The 19,764-nt window shown below is 45.6% G+C and overlaps 1 protein-coding gene across 3 annotated transcripts in view; it reads right to left on the minus strand.

The window, feature by feature from the left end:
- PTPA (protein phosphatase 2 phosphatase activator) overlaps positions 1-19,764 on the minus strand; it is a 34,075-nt gene that overhangs the window by 12,390 nt on the left and 1,921 nt on the right. For all 3 annotated transcript variants that reach the window (XM_075835200.1, XM_075835202.1, XM_075835201.1), the window contains exons 3-8: positions 16,766-16,852; positions 7,480-7,605; positions 6,921-7,038; positions 5,154-5,253; positions 4,207-4,331; positions 3,889-3,989 (exon numbers count right to left, since the gene is read on the minus strand). In XM_075835200.1, the coding sequence (XP_075691315.1) occupies positions 3,889-3,989; positions 4,207-4,331; positions 5,154-5,253; positions 6,921-7,038; positions 7,480-7,605; positions 16,766-16,852 (657 nt within the window). The remainder of the gene's footprint in view (positions 1-3,888; positions 3,990-4,206; positions 4,332-5,153; positions 5,254-6,920; positions 7,039-7,479; positions 7,606-16,765; positions 16,853-19,764) is intronic.

Consider the following 19,764-nt stretch of genomic DNA (forward strand, 5'->3'; position numbering starts at 1 on the left):
TTTGTGGTGGAAGCTGCGCTTTTCTTAACCCCAAAGCTCCCAGCTGAGACCGCGTCCAATGCGCTCCTTCATCGACGAGCCTCAGGCGGAGGCTGCCAGTAAATCCCTTTAATAGCGGCGCATGTAAAAAGATAGAAATTCTATGCAGCAAACCGATCAGGTGGAGGTGGTGACGTTACATAGCGTTCATTATATATCAGCCCAGACCCCATTATGTCATTCAATAATGTCCTGTCCTTGTACAAGTGATTATTAGTAATGGGATTACTAGTCGCTAAACCTATACCGTAGGGCTGTACGTAGAATGTAATGTCTCACACCAGTCCCTGTCCCCAGTGGAACCCACAATGGTCACTGGCAGACCGTCCAGGTTGGATTTTATCCGATCCAGCTTTCGGGATAAGCGGCGCCCTACTCTGGCAGCCACTTGTCCTGATCTCACCAAAGGTACAACATTCCTTTACAGCCGCCCTGCATGAGCATTTTTATGGCGGGCTTGAGGAAATAGAAGGTATTGTTAGCTCATGTGTGTGGCTAGCTGAAGACAACTGCACCAACGGAAACAGCCATCACCCAAAAGGGGTACTCCACCTGCAGACGATTTGAGCCCAGATATAGTATAAACATCTGCACATAACGAAGAGGATTTGTGCAGTTTACCTTTGGCTGCATGGGCAGAAGCGGCTGCAAGGGGAGAATTCATTTAAAGGGGGCTCGTCTGCTTTGGACAATCCCTTCTTATTAGAATGTTCCCCCAAGTGATCACACTGCTTAGACCCCCAACGATCAAATGTAATCTGTGAAGGAATACAGCAGCAAGTGTTTCATTTTCCTGCAGTGCCACCACAGGGGAAAAGACGCATTACACCGTTCCCATTTAAAAGGAAATGTATCATCAGAAAATGCCCTTTGGTTTAAATAACGTTTTTATATTAGAGATTTTTTTTTAAAACACGTTGGCGATTTTATTTATTTTCTATCTTATTAAATGTATTAAAAAATAATCAGAGAATCTTTCCCTCTGGCCACTGAGACTCATAACAGACTGATCCTTCCTGTTCTGTAGAGATCACTTCTCAGCCGTCATCACATTATCATCACAGGCATGATTACACGGACAGGTAACACCTATATATAGACAACACAGGATCCACCATTCGCAATAGCCTGATCCTTCCTCATCTATAGAGATCACTTATCAGAAGTCATTATCATCAGAGACAGGATTACAATAACTGGTAATGCCTCTATATAGAGAACACAAAATCCACGATTCATACTAGACTGATCCTTCCTGTTCTGTAAAGATCACTTCTCAGCGGTCATCACATGATCATCACAGGCAGGATTACACTGACAGGTAACACCTATATATAGACAGCACAGGATCCACAACTGACAATAGGGGATGGACACAGCTTCCCTCCTCCCCCTCCCTGCACAGGTCACAGAGGATGTTCCCATTGAAGTCAATGGGTCAGCTCCATACTATTTTTCTAGATTCTATACTAGACTAATTTTACTAAAACATATACATCAGCGGTATACATGCATGTGGGTATACATTTACATGTTAAGGGAGGCAGAATTGTAATACAACCATCAAAGAGCATAAAATGGGGAGAAACTAATAAACCATAATACAGGGCACAGTTTGGCAGAATTAATGGAACTTGGTGGGATTAAATGCAATATTATATGGGAATTCCTAACTACTTTCCTCATTACATAAGCCACCAGCTTCTTTTTTTTTTTTAAGCGTTAGTTTTATATGGAAATCTACCACTCCACAGTAAAAAATTTCCATTATGGAGCACGGATGGATAAGGCAGACACAATAAGAATACGGCCTGGTTTGCAGCTGCCATACAATGCTCCAGGAAGGCAATAGTCTTTCATGACTGCCTGCAGTAGCAGCATCTTCACACAGTGATGTGCCGGCCCTTGGTGACCCGCGGGTCACAGCCAATATACATTTCTCAATGGGGATAGCCTGTCCTCTGATCCGCACTGTCCCAGAGGCAGAAATAGAAGCAGAGACCAAGCGGGGGCTACATAGAAAAGCTCAGACACTCACCTTCACGAAAGGTAATGGTCACTGACTAATGAGCTCTCAACCCAAAGTAACCCCAGCAATAAGCCACATCAAGCGGCAGGTTTTTGTAGAACTACAAGTCCCAGGATGCAATAACTCCATATATGCTTGAGATTGAAGTTCTACAAAAGTCTGCGGGCCTCGCCCAACCAGTGGAGTTCCCCGCAGTGTGACGACATATGAAACGAATGTGTTAACCTTTAACCATGTGGGTGCAGTTTACATAGCTGCTCCGTTACAACACGAGCCTGTTCTTCAACTATAGACACTTCCTTAAAATCACTGCTCTAAAAACGGAGGTTTTCTAAAAAATACTATAGGCTAGCAAAAATAAGTCCGGGACAGTGTCAGGCTGATAACAGCGGAGAACAGCCTGCCACAACTGTATGACATGGCTGCATACAGTGAGAAAAATCCTATCTAAACTTGGAAAATGTTCATAAAAATAACCTGAAATTCACTTACGTGTACACAAATGATCAATTCTTATATTGCCCCGGCGCGTTGATGCAGACGTAGAGGTCACACCCGGGCCCTGGTTCTTGTTGGGGCCCAAAGGCCTCTCTGCCACATAAAATAGCGCACTATTATAAATGGTGGGGTGCCCATTTTGCATTGGAGCCCAGGAGCTTCAAGTTACCCCTCTGATATTACCCATGTATCCCCCCATCAGGTGTCCGTCTCCGCTCGCCACGACGTCTTCCTTCCAAAATCGCGCCTATGCAGCCATGTGACAATCACATCTCGCACTGTATATTTACAAGGTCTATGGGACTAAATACAATCATTTCCCTCGGTCGTTATTGATTAAAGCATGTAGTCCGATCAGACAAGAGGATATTCGTCACTACATACGGAAAATCACTCCCAATATTGATAATATAGTTCCACCCCTGGCATCCAAGTAGTGCAAAACGTTAGGGAGCTGATAGGGCAATTAGCTTGTGAGCCCCAATAAAATAACATGAATGAATTCTCTATACAGCGCCTCAGAATACGTTGGTGCCATTTAAAGCTATGGGTAGTGATAGTGATAATAATAATAATAATAAGGTAATAAACTTCTCCTTAGAATTGGACAGGGGACATTTAAAACATTCTTACGCGTTTTATGTTTAGGAATAATCCCACCCTTTACGAGTAGAGCAGCGTCGTCTTGGCATTCTCCATCAGCGTTAATAGCAGCCTGTATTCTGTCCATCACAGCAGACGCCAGCTGCCGTAAAACAGGCTCCAGGGAAGCCGCACCGTATTTGAGAACCCCCACAGCTTCCCTTCTTATCCTTCTCCTGGAGGGAGAGATTCCAATAAGAAGTATATAAGGGAAGGTTCACAAACGTTGTTGGGTATTTGCCCCACTCCACCGCTACAGAATGAGACAGATGTTGGCGAGCCTGCCCTCTCCGTTCACTAGACTGTGCCCACGTCTCATTCTTCCCCAGTGGTACTATTACTGCCAGGATCACACTATCGTCTTTCAACCGCTAATATGATCCTTTGCGAGAAAGGATGTCAGAGCAGAATATAGCATTTCAGTCCTGACAGGATATTGAGAAGTACTGGTGTGCCAGAAAGGAAGAATAGCCGCTGGCAGCTCTGTGCCAATTCAGCTTTACATTAAACTGGTTCCCGTGGATACACACTGCCGAGCAACCACGGCCTTTTACATGCAGTAGTCAGGCAGCACATCCATAGCAACCAGTCGGTCTCACAGTCAGATCTATATCTCAAGTTTAAATTGGCAATGGGAGGGCTGAGAAGGAGCGCGGCAGATGCTGAATGTGACATCTTACCTGTGTAATAAATAGGATGCACTCCAGGAACATAAAATCCTTGTGATTTTCATTCACCACCTTCTCGTCCACAAAATGCCTGGGTTCTAGCGTGGAATGATCTGCAGAAACACGGACCAGATGTTAGACACTTCCTCAAGATTACGCCTGTGAGATGACGAGGGATCCACGTCTATACGGGACATTAAATAACAGCCGTGTATCTGACCCCACAGACCACTGGTGGTCACCGCCTCCGTGTACAGTCAGAAATGTAAGACGTATCGATGTACAAGATGTGTGGAAACGACAACTGTCCTACAACGATGAACTTTTTACCTACAAGCTGAGCGCTGCCCCATATAAAAGGTAGAAACTGGAAGTCATCCAGGCCCCAGACCCCTTGACTGCCGGCCGGCTCCATCCTGTAGGTTTTCTGTAGTTTCCTCATGACCTCGAGGTAACTGTAGAGTAATGGAGCAGAAGATGAAGAAGAAAGTTCAGGATCACTACGACATTAAGGAGCCCCAGCAAGGTGGCCAGACCCACAAATAGATCAACTTCTCTAGTGAGAGCCCAGCTATCCAACCTTCCTACCACGCTAAACCTAAAGTCTTATCTAGATTTACATTACAGTCTATTGTTTTCTGTTATCAGCCATGTCAGGCTTTGGGTGGGGGGGTTAAAGCTGGCCACACCGATAAGATCTATGTCGGCGACACCAGAGGACCATCTAATGTGTATGGTGGTGTCCCAACGCTCCCCGGATAGCAGATGTCGGAGGAGAATGCTGAATTTCAACGTGCCCGATCCTTTTGTTTGTTAGTAGAGGAGTCTGGCGGCGGCTTTCTCCCTTCTCTCTATAGAAAACATATGATGAGTAGTGTGTGTGTGTATATATATATATATAGGGGAGTGGGGTGGAATAGCTGCCGGTAGTACAATGGTTCGGCCGGTTCGGCTGACAGCTATCTAAAGTGTAAAGCCACCTTGAGTGTAGTGTCCTTCAATGCGGTGACAGACAGGAAGCCCAATAAAAAGTCTGTTTCCAGAATTACTGCTTTATCTCTAACCTGAACCCCAAAGAAATAGGAGCCACAAGGGGGTGCGGGTTGTGGGACAACCAAATAACAATAACGGGGGTAAAGAAAGGTGCCGACTGAATTTTTTCCCACCAGCGAAGGAACCGTCATGGACTGTAAGCTCTGAGGAGTCCGGTGCTGCCGGTCATTGTATAAAGTGAGCAGTTCTTCTGTAAACTGATACCCTCAGTGCCCGTCTCTTACCGATCAAACACCTTGAAGACGATGGCGAGTTGGTCATCCACCTGCAGAACCCTGATCTTACACAGGCAAAAGAGGAAGGCAGCAAATGCAGCTTCATGTCCTAAAGCAAAAGACAAAATGTGTTAGAGCAGCGACTTCCATCCTGGGGCTTGCCGACTGCGTTGAAACTACCACTCCCAGCATGACCTGATATCTGCAGTTAGTTAATGCATGCTGGGAGTTGTAGTTTCACTGGAGAGCCGCAGGATGTAGATTACTATGTACACAAAGCCGCAGCAGTACTAAATCACAAACTATGACAAAACTGTATGTCTGTGCCGTGGCAGCCATGTTTATTGGGGGACATGGATCGTTTCCTATATCTGGACTGCAGTTACTGGAAGAATCGACGGGGCCTGACATTCTCCGTCTTCGCGAAACAAAAAAAGGACAAAATAGACACAGAAGCAGTTGCGGTTGTTACCAGTAGGAGGCGCCGGTGACAATGAAGCGCACAACTGACCTGTATTATAGAGAAACGGACTCATCCAGCAATACCAAACGACCGCGCCTGATCTCATCTATGGCTGATTCACCCTCATGGCGTCCTATGCTTGCCGCCACCATGTATATTAATATGCGGCACACTAGTAACAAAGACTGAATACAAAGATCAAGACATTGACTCATCCAGGTGCCTGTGTTCATCCATGGCAGATGTCATGGCGTCCTTTCCTGGCCCGCCATGACGTATATAGACGACAATAACCCTCTCTTCTAACCAGGACTCGTTGCCTCTAGGCCCCTCACTCATCTACCACCTTTCCTGCCTCCCCAACTTCCTTCCCATTTCTGCCCCCCTCCCAAAGCTTCCAGTTCCTGAGCCTCAAATTACTATCTTTTAATGGATTTTAACCCCTTCTCTTCTGCCAGATGGAATGAAAGGATGGGCAACGTCACTGTGTGCATACTACCGCCCTGATCTTACCAACGCCACCTTCCTGCCTGGTTACATATATTCCTATCCTGGATCCTGTAAGATCTGTCTAGAGGTTCCTCTATCCCAGTGCCTTATTGTAAGTGTAAATGTTGGTCCGATGAGATAGCGGCAGCCCCCTACCAGCATGTCCTACCAGTTAAGGACTTTTTAATCACACAATACTAAGAGAGCGGTAGGAAAGCAAAGAGTTAAAAATAGAAAAAAAAAAAAAAAAAAGAGTCGAAAGAATTCACAAATCGTTCCGGGGGTGAGTGAAGCGGCTGAACTTCTTATTTGCTTCAGCAGAGAGATGTGTGCCTGCCGCTGGAGGTATTAAGCGTACGTGAGATGTGCGCCATGCTGCTAGCCCATCTCGCATGTCTACCAGCAGCCCCTCGAACACGTGCGACTGATGCGGTCACCCCATGGAGTTACAAGACACAAACCGTTTTAGAGTGACTAACAGAGAACAAGAAATGATGTAAGGGAGAGGGGAAAAAAATGACAGCACAGGAAGAAGTGGGCTCCAGCACGGTGAAAAACCACTGCAGGCATCAAGCAGGCAAAGCACCGCTGCAGCAACAGGGCACCCTAGTGGCACAAAGCGGAATAACAGGCAAGTTTCGTTCCCGAGCCTCCACTATTGGGCATCGTTCGGGTTTTGTTTAGTGACAACGCTGGTGAAAAATGAAGATGTTTAACATAAACGCTAGCCGGAGTGTAAAGGGAATATAAATGCATGTAAAACGACACTACATGAACGCCTAAGCTCCATCCGGCTTCATTTCCCATCATCATTATGTTTTTACCTGTGCCATAGTCGATACGGGTTGAGTTCCCCACGGATTCCTTCAGATATACGGCCACCTCGGGCACCGCCGCGCTCAGCCGTGGAGGGATCACCGTGGAAACGAGATTTTCAGCTTCCTAAGAAGAAGACGACGCCGGTGTTAGCCATGTGTGTGTTTATATCTTATGGAATGGAGGAAAGAATCCAGAACTTTCTATCAGCTCATTACAACTTATAGGAACGTAGGTTCAGGGATACGGAGAGAATACTGGACGAGAATCAGAGGTCCAGCCATAGAGTCAGTCACCAGCTACTATGTGGAGCGAGGAGGGGGCCCAGCACAGGCGGACCATACCTCATTCCCCATAGTAGTAGGGTACCCCCTATTTACAAGCTAGACCTAGGGGGGAATCAGCCCTTGGAAAATGACAATACAAATGACCCCTGGCTTATGAATGCTGTCCGTACACATCGTAGCAGTCTCCTCTATAAATATATATACTCAGATCACTGGACAGCACCCCCTTGTGGCTTCATATACAATATAACTGGTCATAAAACTCTGCTGTGGTTCCCACCTGATCCAGCTTGGCGTACCAGGTTCGAAATGCCTTGTTGCCGAAACGGGAGGGTTGATCTACCGGAGGGGTCTCGTCGATCCAGCGATCTAAGGTGTCCAGTAAGGCCGTCAGCTTCTCAATCTCCTGTGTGGGTAACAAACGCATACTTCGTAATGTGAAACGTGGTCGAAAAGCAGCTCCCCGAATAATAAACCGTATACCGCACAATATCAACAAGTGCCATATAATGAGGGGAGAAGCAGACCCCAGTTTTGTCATCTCGGACAAGCCCTTAGATTTGCTACCTTCGCTGTGTCACTGTGCACTTCATATCAGCGTTGGTGCAGATTCTGGCTTCATTTATATTCCCCATTGTTCATACAAGTGCCTGGTCCACTGGACAGAGTGAGAAATTCACACTTATTTGCGGGTGAAGGATCAAAACTGGCGCAGAGGAAATGCGGAGCAGTTGCCTATGGTAACCAGAGTCCAGCGCTTATTTTTCCGAGGCCCTTTGGAAAATTAAAGCAGCAATTTGGTTGATTTGCGCCACTATTCTGCCAGTTTTGATACATCTCCCCCATTGTGTCCCCCTCTTCTACCTTTCCCATTATTTGCAGTTTTGTGTAGGTCGTGTGACCCTACAGGACCTTTGCCTGCAGAAGGAAGGTAAGATATTTGGTTTCAGGACGTGGCCAAGGGATCGAGGGGGGGGGGGGGTGGGATGGTAAACGCAGATGAGGGGGGTTGAGGTGCAGAGTTAGTTTGCAGGAAATTGCCAAGGGCACACATCAGGATGATGGGGGGGGGGGGGGTTCCTAAAATTGGATGGATGGATATTATTAGTTCTTTTTTATATCTGGTAACTTTTTAGGTCCAATGGCCATTTAACCCAATAGTGTCCAACCCCTGGCGTTTCAGGTCAATGCTCGGCCCCGGATCATCACGCCGCCATGGCAGAAGATCCAGCTGTGGCTGCCGCAGCCTCACGTTGTAATTACGAGTCACAGAGACGCTTTCTGTTAAACAATACCCATGATTTACATGGCCACCAGCCTCCCAGCCATAGGCAGCTCATTATGGCCGATTCTGGATTCTTCATCCCTCTCGTAGAGCAGAGACTGGCTGAGTAATGGCTGGCAGGGGATGGCTGTACCTTTAGGCTTAGGAGCTGGCGAGGAGCAGGGGGGGGAGGGGTGGAACAGTCACGCATCCATTGCTTTCTACTGCTTTTTTAAAGGGATTAAAACCAGCAGAGCCGTATGCAGCGAGCAGGCCCCAGCTGCCGGCGCAGGCAGCCTAATACATAATTAAAGAGACACAAGGGTTTCGTTGGTGTCTGGGTCTCTTTGAAAAGCAGTGTGTGGAAGCGCAGGCGGCATCCTATTGTCCGGCTAAATTAATATTGCAACGGAAGCATTCGGGTGTGTGTCCCGTGTAGCCGGGGTCATCGGCAGCGTGAGCCGGAGAGAACCCTTCTCTGTAGCCGTATAATACATTACCTGACAATGCCAGCGGCCCGCACCACCCACCACATGCACCACGTCGCATGTAGCAGAGTCTGAATGTATAATAATAAATATACAATATAATGTACGCGGTTCTATAAGCTCCACTCTTGGGGGGGCGGCCAGCCGGGGGTTTCACGATCAGATCTCTCTTGGTGTTGGTGCAGTTACGTATGTGGGGGGGGGGGGATGTTTTTGATTTGTGGGGTCAACATTTTATATGTTGATTCACCCAATTAGTTTAGGGGGGTGTTTAGTGGGAACATCTAGTGAACCGCTTTAGGACATGGCCAATTTTGGCCTTGAGGACAGAACAATTCTTTGTTTGCTTAGAACTTTTTTATTTTTTATTCAATGTCGTACTTTATGTAGGCGGTATTTTTTTGGAACATTTACATTCTAGGTGTATTTATGTCAATTTTTATTTTGGCAAAAACGCAGAAAAAAAAAAAAAAAAAAATCAGTTCCGCTGCAGTTTGCATTTTTTTTTTTTCAGCGCACTCCAATTATAATAAATGATGCTATGAATTTGCTGCGCAGGTTGTTACGGCGACTTTACCAAATATGTGTATATGATTATTTTAGGTTTTGGGACTTATATTTAATAAAGTTTATTTATTGCAAAAAAATTTGCATTTTTGTGTATTTTATTTACGGATTTTTTTTAAATTAACTTTTTAAAAATGAATGTTACTTTTTTTTTACTCCCATAGGGGGATTTTTAATTACATTTTTTTTTTTTTATTATAATGTATGAGCATATATCTATATTCCAGTACATTAGCCCGTGCACGGATACTACACAGGAATACCTCAGTATGCCGTAATAACAGGAAATATGGTCAGACAGTCCTGGAGTCCTTCAATGCACCCTGTGCTGTCTGCCCATATATGGTATGTTCCCTCGTCCTTCTGCTCGTGTCACAGGGATTCCCATTTTATCCCTTTCTCATTTTCACTTTGAATGCCGCCATCAGCTTTGATTGCAGCATTCAAAGGGTTAGTGGCGGAGATCAGAGGTTTCTCTGATTTCCGCCGGTAGAATGGGGCTGCGGTTGGGTATTACAGCCATTACCCGGCTCCTAATAGCATGAACGCGCGATCAGCATGATGCCTATGCCCGTCATGATGCTGAGTTAATCAGGGGAGGTTGGGGGAACATCCATTCAGGACCCTCTATAAGGCAGAGTGAAGGGTAGCTAAAAAGAGCGCTGTTCTCTCTGGGGGGCCTGGCACATTCGCGCTTTACATAGATAATCTGTTGATTTCAGTCTGAACGTGTAATGCTTCATTTCCCCCATGGTGGCGCTGCAGGGAAATTGAACACTCGCTGTAGGGTTCCCCCACAGATTAACGGCGATCGCTGCAGGTCCCAGCAGCAAGACACTATAGTCAGCTAATTGTTGGGGGGCATTCTTGGAACTAAACTATAGATTGCCCCCTATTTTTAGGTTTCACACTATATAGAATGCAGAGTCTGATTTATGGCAGCCTGAGAATGAAAAATCCATAGGGGCAGATTTACGAAGGCCGGGTTTCATACACCAGTCTTACTCTGAAGCCCGTAGGAGTAAGATGCAACAAATTTATTAAAGGGGTTCTCCGGGCATTTTATATTGATGGCCTATCCACAGGAATTGGTGGGAATCCGACTCCTGTCACCGCTGCCAATCAGCTGACTCAGGGGGCTGCAGCGACGAACGCCACGGCCTCTGCATAATTTATAAGGCACATTCCAGTCCCATTCAAGTGATTTATCAGCTGATCGGTGGGGTTAGCGGGAGTCGATAGGCCAGCGATATAAAATGCCTAGAGAACCCCTTTAAAGAGGCGAATGCCTCTTAATAAATTTGTTGCATCTTTTGCGGTCCATGAGCTGGAGAGACTTCCACTAAAATCTCCGCCAGTTTCTGGCATAAATGATAGTAAATCCTCCCACTAGACCCTGCACATTTTTTTTAAAAGTGCTGCAAGCTTCAGAAAACTGCAAAAAGCTTTAAATTATTTTTGTAATTACCGTTTGCGCCATAATTTGCAACTTTTTAATGCCAGTTCTGGCGTAAAGACGTTTTTAAATCCCCCCCATAGTGTTTTAATACAGATACCTAAGGAGCATCCAATCTATACTGTAAAGTACCCATACATTTTTGTGGGCCAAACCTATTCGAAGTGTGCTTTTGGCAAAACTTTGACAGGTTTAAGTCAGTAAAACTTTTTATTTTCTGTATAGAATAACGTCGGCTGCTATGCTATTAAATACAAACATTAGGGAACTGTATACATATACACACACACACACATATATATATATATATATTCTTTTTTTTTTAGAATAAAAGTCAATGGGCAGATATATACAACAGTATGGTATACAGTGGGACTTATATACAGTATACAGTAATAGACTCGTACTTTCTGCTTGTCACAAAACATGTGAATAGTCCTGTTAATGAAGAGTGACAGCTGCCAAATGAATTCTTTTATTTGACCACCAGGTGGCAGTGTTCTTATGTAGTCTATGGAGCATTCATACACACATCATTTATGATTAGCATAACGGGCACATACATTAATCTGAAGCACGGCCGAAATTGGCATAGGTATGATTAGGAAAAACCCTGCTCACAAAATGTGCCTGATTCACGAAGCAGCAAGTGACAGTCACAGGTGTGAGCAAATGTAGACATATATATATATAGCTGTATGTCCGGTTTATTCTATGTAAGCCCCTTTTAACCATACAGCACAATATTTTTGTGCCGTTTTGGCCTATAGGACAGCGAGCCTGTCCCCATACTATGCCGCTCTTATATAGTGCAGCATAGTCGGATGACAGATGCGCTTTAATTGAGGAATGCAATGTTTTCTATCCCCCCAAAAAAGAGGGGCCATGTGCCCCCATTCTCGGGATTGGACTTTAATGGCATGTCTGGGGGATAATAAGGGGTTTTCCCATTAGGAACATTCATCTCCTATGAACAGTATAAGTGATAAATGGATAAATCGTTGAGGGTACAACCGCTGGGACCCCCATCGATCACTAGAATGGGGGTTCCTGTGGTGGATTTTGAATGACGCGGCGGTTGCGCTAGCCCGCTGCGCCTCTATTCAATGTATTTGGGTGCTGACGAAAACAGTTGAGCGTTTCATAAGTCTCATAAACGAAGATGGAGAGAGCAGCATGCATGTGTGTTCACCTCTCCACCTTGTCTCCTCCTCTCTGGAGAGCCAAACAGGGAATCAGGGACCCTACTCTCCCCATATATGGGGGTCCCAGAGATGGGAGACCCACTTATCAGATATTTACAGAAGTGTAACCTTTTAAAGAATCACTGTGGGTACAATTGACACACTATGGCAGGGCCTGAGGGGGCGGTGGTGTATGGCGTCCACCATTAGTACTTACCTGTCCCTACTCCCGCGCTGCACACCGCCCCTCCTCACTGCTCCTTTCCAGAAGAATTGTTGGCTATTGATTGGTTAGTATGGTTACAAACATTGAACTGGCGCACTGTACTACATGTAATGACCACAGCAACTTCCCGACATTCCCCGTATATAAACGGCAGAGGGCGGGAGGGAAAGTATGGAGCAGGCCCACCGACTGAGCCCGCTCCATAACTTGCACTTGTCGGCTGTATGTTACAGCCGACACTTTACTGCAATGAGCAGGATTCCACTCGCTTAACCCCTTAGATGCTCGGGCAATAGCGACCGCAGCATCTATGCCTTTATAAAGAGGAGGGGACGTCAGATGTAGCCTCGTGAGCTCACCTGCCACGACAAGGTGACCTCTATGAGGTGGAAACCTACGCTGCTCAAACCCTCAGAACCCACCTTATAGAGGTGCACCTGTATACACGTTTTGATTAATTTTGTTGGAAGGTGCTGATCAAACTTTCTTGTCTCTTGTGTATTGTATATATATATGTGGGGTTAGTCACTGCCTCCATTTTTTGATCTTGCACTCCTCCCATTCTGCCCTGGGTGATTTTAATTAGTTTAATGCTGGTTCCTACTATCCCCAGATATATGTAGGCTTAGTCCCAGTTCTGGGTGTATGTGCAGCGTAGGTTCCCACCTCATAGAGGTCACCTTGTCGTGGCAGGTGGGCTCACACAATTTGATCAAGACCCTCCCTATTGTAAGTAGATTCAGCAGTAATTAATATTTATTTTTTTAGTGTTTAGGTGGGATTAGTGTTCGCAGTGTACGGTCGCCAGTTTTGGATAATATAATTTAAATATTAAATGATGAAAAAAATAACATTAATTAATATAACTGGTATCGCCGCATCCGTAAAAGTCCAAACTATTACAGCATAACATCAAATAAAAATAATAATTAAAACAGCAGAATCGCTGTTTTTTGTCACCTCGTCTCCCACATAAAATGGAATAAAAAGTGATCAAAAAGTCTTATGTACCCCAAAACGGTAGCAATAAAAACGACAGCTCGCCCCGCCAAATATAAGCCCTCATACCGCTCAATTAATTAAAAAAAAATAGTTATGGGGCTCAGAATTTGGCGACAAAACTTATTTTATTTATAACAATTAGTTTTTTCCTTATGAAAGTAGTAAAACATAATAAAAACGCTACAAATTTGGTATCGCCGTAATCGTACTGACCCACACGGTGAATGCCGTAAAAACGAACTCCAAGAAATAACGGAGGAATTCGTTTTTTTCCCATTTCAACCAACAAAATAAGTTTTTCCCAGTTTCCCAGTACATTATACTGTATCTTCCGATAAATACTGGCGTGAAAAACTACAACTCTTCCTTTTGGAAGGAAGAAGCAAAGATGAAAAACCGAAAAATGGCTGTGGAGGGAAAGGGTTAACACATTTCTATATTTATGGCATTTCTCGGTGCTAACCTCTTTATGTCCACTAGATGGCAGCATTGTAGCCCATAAAGGTTGATTAGTTGCAGAAACAAACCACACAATGAAAAAAAGTGGATTCCCAGAAAACCCTAAAGGACCCCAAAGTCTTCTGGTATATGAACTAGGCTGCTCCTAATCCATGTTCTGCACACGCACGAGCACGGAGGTCTCTATTCATGTCAAAACATGCGTAACAAATGATCAGTCATGTGCCTGCAAATCTATGGACAAAGGGATATAAAAAAAACTTCCAAATTAAAATCAGCAACAAACTTCACCACTAGGGGGCGAGCAGTATGCGGGTCCTAAAAGTCGGACCTGTAAAAAAAAACTTTATCATAAGCCCAATTAGGGCAGAGGGGGGGGGGTCCCTCTCCAACTAGAATATCCTCCAGGGGAGCTGTGAAGACCGCAGGCATACAGTACATTGAAGAAAAAAAAAAACTGTATCCCCGATAAAAACTGAACATGGGAAGACCTAATGCAACAAGCCAATGATAGGCAGAACTATAATGTGGGGTTGTCCTACCGGACCAGATTCTTAAAGGGGTTGTGCAGGAGTTTATAATGTGTATTACCAGCGTGTGTGTACGACCGATACACAATATGGAGAAAAGTATTGGGACACTATTCTTAGTCATTGAGGTTTTATTCATTCCCGTTGCCACAGGTGTATAAAATCCAGCGCCTCACCATGTAGTCGCCTTTATAAACATTTGTGATAGAATGTGTCGCTGTAAAGAGATCACTGACCTCCAGCGCGGTCCTGTAAAAGGACGTCACCGGTGTAACAAGTCAGTTCTGGAAATTTCTTTCCTTCTCGATCTTCCACCATCACCTGTGAGTGATATTATTATAAAGTGGAAGCGTTTAGGAACCACAGCCACGAAGTGCAGACCACGTAAAGTTACAGAGCGGGGCCACCGAGTGCTGAGGAACATAGTGTCAAAAGTCACCAACGCTCTGCTGACTCAATAGCTGCAGAGTACAAACCTCCTCTGATAATATTATCAGTACAAAAACTGTACGCCAGGAGCTTCATGGCATGGGGCCGAGCAGCTGCATACCAGCCTTACATCACCGAGCTCAATGCCAGGCATCGGATGTAGTGGGGTAAAGCCGCCGCCGCTGGACTCTGGAGCAGTAGAAACGTGTTCTGTGGAGGGATGATCACACTTCTCTATCTGGAGTCTGATGGACGAGTCTGGTGAATGCCAGGAGAACGTTACCTGCCTGACTGCATTGTGCCAGCTGTAAAGTTTGGTGGAGGAGGGTAATGCTTGGGGTTGTTTTTCAGGGGTCGGGTCCTTAGTTCCAGTGAAGGGAAATCTTAATTCTTCAGCATACCAAGACATTTTGTACAGTTGTAGCTTCCAACATTGTGGGAACAGTTTGGGGTTCGGCCTTTTTCTGTTCCAGCATGACTGCGCCCCAGTGCACAAGGTCCATAAAAACATGGCTGGTTGGTTGGTTGGGTGGAGGAGTTTGGTGGGAGGAACTTGACTGGCCCCCACAGAGCCCTGACCTCATCCCCATCCAACACCTTTGGGGTGAACTAGAACAGAGATAACGAGCCGGGCCCCCTCCCCCAACATCAGTGTCTGATCTCACAAATGTTCTTCTGGATGATGAATGGGCAAAAACTCCCACAGACAAACTCCAAAATCTTGTCAAAATCCCCCAGAAGAGTGGCAGCTGTTTTACTGCAAAGTGGGGAACAACTCCAATGTCTATGGATGTTTAGCAGTGTGAATAGTGAGGTAAAGACAGATTCCCAAGATTTGCACTGAATGAGAGGACAGATCAGAAGCCGGAAGTCTGAGGCCGGGTTCCCATGTAGCAGAAACGTTGCAGAATTTCCACAACGGAATCCTGTGCAGAAATTCCGCAGCATTTACAGTAGCAGCAAAGGGGATGAGATTTAGAAAATCTCATGCCCGCGCTGCGAAACAAACCGCAGCGTAAACGTTAGTAAATTGACCTGCGGTGCGGAATTTAAATGCTCAGCGTGTCAATTTATGCTGCGTTTTTGCTGATTTTCCCATTGCAGGTTTTCCCCATTGAATTCAATGGGAATAAAAAACACCCAACAGAGAGCCAAGTGTTGCGACTTTTGCAGTGTATTCGCAGCAATTACTCCGCAGAAATCGCAACTACGGAAAAAATAAAAATCATACTTATCCAGAACACCCCCCTTCCTGGAGTCCGGCCTCCTGGGGTTACATTACATCCCATGTGACCACCACTGCAGCGTCATCACGGGAGGCCGGACTGGACTGCAATTGCGGGACGCGTCACCATAACGACGGTCTACGAAAGTATGAACGGTTTCTACCCCTGCTTTCCACAGCAGAAATTCTGTCAGAAAAACCGCACCACAACGTGGTGCGGTTTTCGGACGGAATGTACTGCAGGTTGCAGGTCAGATACGCTGCGTATCCGTCCTGTGGGAACCCGGCCTAAAGACCCTTTTACACGAGACAACGACCGGACAAACGAGTGTTCATATGAAGGCTCGTTCCCTGATCACTGCCCGGTGTAAACTACAGGGAGCCGCTCTCGCTCTGGAGGAGCCAGTCACACACGGATGTCCAATTTATTATAACTGCCACCATGTAATTAATCATCATCCCTGCAAGGAGTCAGCGCGGCCACTTCCAGGGAAAGTGTCCGCTGGATAGGAGCGGGGCAAACCTCTTTAAATCCGCTAGAGAATTATAAGGTGTGCAAAGGCAAAAAGGATATATGTATTAAAAGGGGTTGTCTCATGAAGTGGGGGACCTATCTCTATAAACCGTACGGAGGCGCTCACAATGAGCTGAGGGATACAGAGACTTTATTCAAAAAAGGATGGTCTTCATGAGACCCCTTTAAGAAAACATTAGATGAAGGAGACCATACACCTACCTCGGACACCCTGTAGTCATAGGTCAGCTTTTTTCCCTTCACGCTCTCGTTTAAGGTGAGGACGAAGCCCATGTATTCAGCGTAGGCCTGTGGGGAGGATACAACATGCGTCAGAGCTGCTACCATGGCAGATAATACACTGTATGCTGTATACCGGTGTCTACACTTCATAAAAAGGCCACCACTGTCCGACCAGCAATGTCATCCGGCCGAATCACTCATTAATAAGCAGCGACCCAAACATAATCTCCAAAATTAATAATCTAAATCATTGCCAGTTTCCCTTTAATCCCATACAAGTGGAATACCCCTTTAAATAACAGAAGATTATTATTTTGGGTGCTCACAGATTGCTTCAATTTTCCAAATATTCCTCCATGAATTCTCTAGAATATATTATTGTATCCTGTGCATATGGAGATACTTCACTGAAATAACACTGAGCATTACAAAGCCTCAAACGTAGATTTTGCATTCAGAGAACACTTGTGGTTCTTACAAAGTAAACAAAATATATATATAACAAACCACAAGTAGTGAATGTATTTCAAGGAGCTCAGTGCCAAGAGATGTGGTGTGAATTAATTCATGGACATGTCTTCTATATTTGCAGTTGTCTAGCGAGCGCCTGTAGTGGCTGCTGTCAACAACTGATAATCCTATACAGAGATCAAGTCACTCGTGCACTTCTCAAAAGTGCCACAAGAGGGAGCACATGATCATGCAGTGACTGCAATGGCAAATCTGCTACTCCAGCGCCATTGAAATTAGTGTGAGTGTGTGTGTGTGTGTGTGTGTGTGTGTGTGTGTGTGTGTGTGTGTGTGTGTGTGTGTGGTCTCATCCACTATGTGTGGCCACCGCTATGATCACCATTAACAGGGCTGTCACCCAGCTTTGATAGGATTTTTAAATGGTTAATCTAGTTATGCTGGAATTAGAGGGGAGTGACTAGATTTCCCTATTTCACCATTGAACTAGATTTTTCGATCTATAGAATACAATGGGAGGATTGATTTGCATATTATTCTCATAAATTTGGCAAGGTATGTATTTAAAGGGAACGTCCAGCTGTGTCGAGGAATTAATATTGTGCAGAGCTCCCCCGGTGATAACGCAGCAGGGACAGAGTGCGGGTTTGTCTCCCGTTAACAGTACAGAAGTGTCTGCTACAAATGAATAGAAGGCACCGCAATCTCCTGTATATGGGAGACGGAGCACGGTCCACTCTTCTGCATTATAGAAGCCAGGGCTCAAAACATTACATTCTGTCCGAAGACTAAAAATTTAGCAGCCACCCTAAAATCCAAAGGTTGCTCCCTACCAGACCTTAATATGCGGGTGAGGTTGGTCTGGCGCCTATATTATTTATCATGACCACACTCCCCTTGGACACGGACCCTTCATTACATGCATCCCCACGACTCTCACTTTGGTGGTGCTCCACTCCTCCAGGGCCAGGGACTCGCTCATAGGTCTAATGGAAGCATCGCTCCAGATTAGGCCCCGTTCACATAGGGCTCAATTAGCCAGACGGAGTCTAAAAAGAGTGTCCTCTTGACCTCTGTCGGGCTGGTATATGTCGGTATACCTTTGTTTAGGGGAATGGAATGACGTAGTATACTGAGCTAGTCCATCCTGTGGGAACCCGCAAAAAATGAGATTGTGTGTCATAAGCTATTTTTAAATGGGAGCCTGTGTGTGACGGATGCCACTGTATGGCGTTCGTCACAGGTATACGTTAAACATATTTCGGGGAGCTTTTCTAGAGGTGGAATCCCCAGGAAGACTATCAGGTAGCGCTCGGCCCAGGGAAAGCCCCTCGCGTCACTGTCCATGTATAGACAGTGATGTCAGGGGCATTAAACTATGGCGTCCCCGGCCAGAGCGTCTGTAGCACTCTGACAGAAGACTTAGAGACTGGAGAAGCCCCTGATGTCACTGTCCATACCCCTCCAAGTCCTGGAGTCCCGAGCCAGTGCGCTTCTGATGCTCTGGTCGAGGACTATATAGTTTAAAGCCCCTGACATCACTGTACTTATATGGACAATGACATCAGGGGCTCCCTCTAGGAGCAGAATCCCCAGCCAGAGCCTTAGCCAACACTCCGGCCGGGGATTCTCGCATTACAAAGCCCCTAACATCACTGTCAATATATGGACAATGATGTCAAGTGCTTTCCCAAGATAGGAGTCCCTGGCCAGAGAGGTTGCGATGGTCTGATCCGGGACTCCATAGTACAAAGAGTACCTGACATCACTGTCCATATATAGACAGTAACGTCATGGGCTTCCCCGGGCACAATGCTTAAAGCAGCACTGTGACCGGGAAGTTTGGGCGACGTATTCCACCGTATGCCTATACAATGCGATACGTCGGTGCATGTCAGGACTCCTCGCAACGTATGCCTCCGACGGAAGGAAAAAATGTGATGTGAACAGGGCCTTACCGGTAACCCTTTCTTTCACCCAGGACTTTCTCAGCTTTCCTCAAGTCTTTTCCAACAATTCCGCTCTCATCTATCCTCCCGGATCGCACCCTCTTCGACTATGCTCAACTCTTACATTTCTACTCCAACCACCTGGTGACTTGCCAATCTACACTGTGCCCCAACAACCTTCAAGCAAGTGTACCCCTCATCCTGCAGGTCTGTGGATCCCCTGGCCCTGGTGTATGGTTTGGGGAAATAGCCCTGGCATAACCACACTGAAAAAAAAAAAAAGTAGGAGGCAAATTATTTCTTTTGTGTTGCCAAAATAAAAATCAAGTTTATGAAAGTCACACAACGTGATTTTCTCAATTCTGATCCAATGTAAATGTTGCACGGGACATTAATTTCTAGTGAAGTGCGAGCGCCGTGTTACTCAAAGATGGCAGCCAGTTAAATCATCACTAGCCATGGCGGCTGCACTGGGCCAATCCCATTGTGCGACTCAATGAATATGATTTTGTGACTTTTGTACATTTCTATATATGCACATAGCAATGCTCTATAAACACC

Source organism: Rhinoderma darwinii, chromosome 8 (assembly GCF_050947455.1).
Source record: "Rhinoderma darwinii isolate aRhiDar2 chromosome 8, aRhiDar2.hap1, whole genome shotgun sequence".
In the NCBI taxonomy this organism is placed as follows: Eukaryota; Metazoa; Chordata; class Amphibia; order Anura; family Rhinodermatidae; genus Rhinoderma; species Rhinoderma darwinii.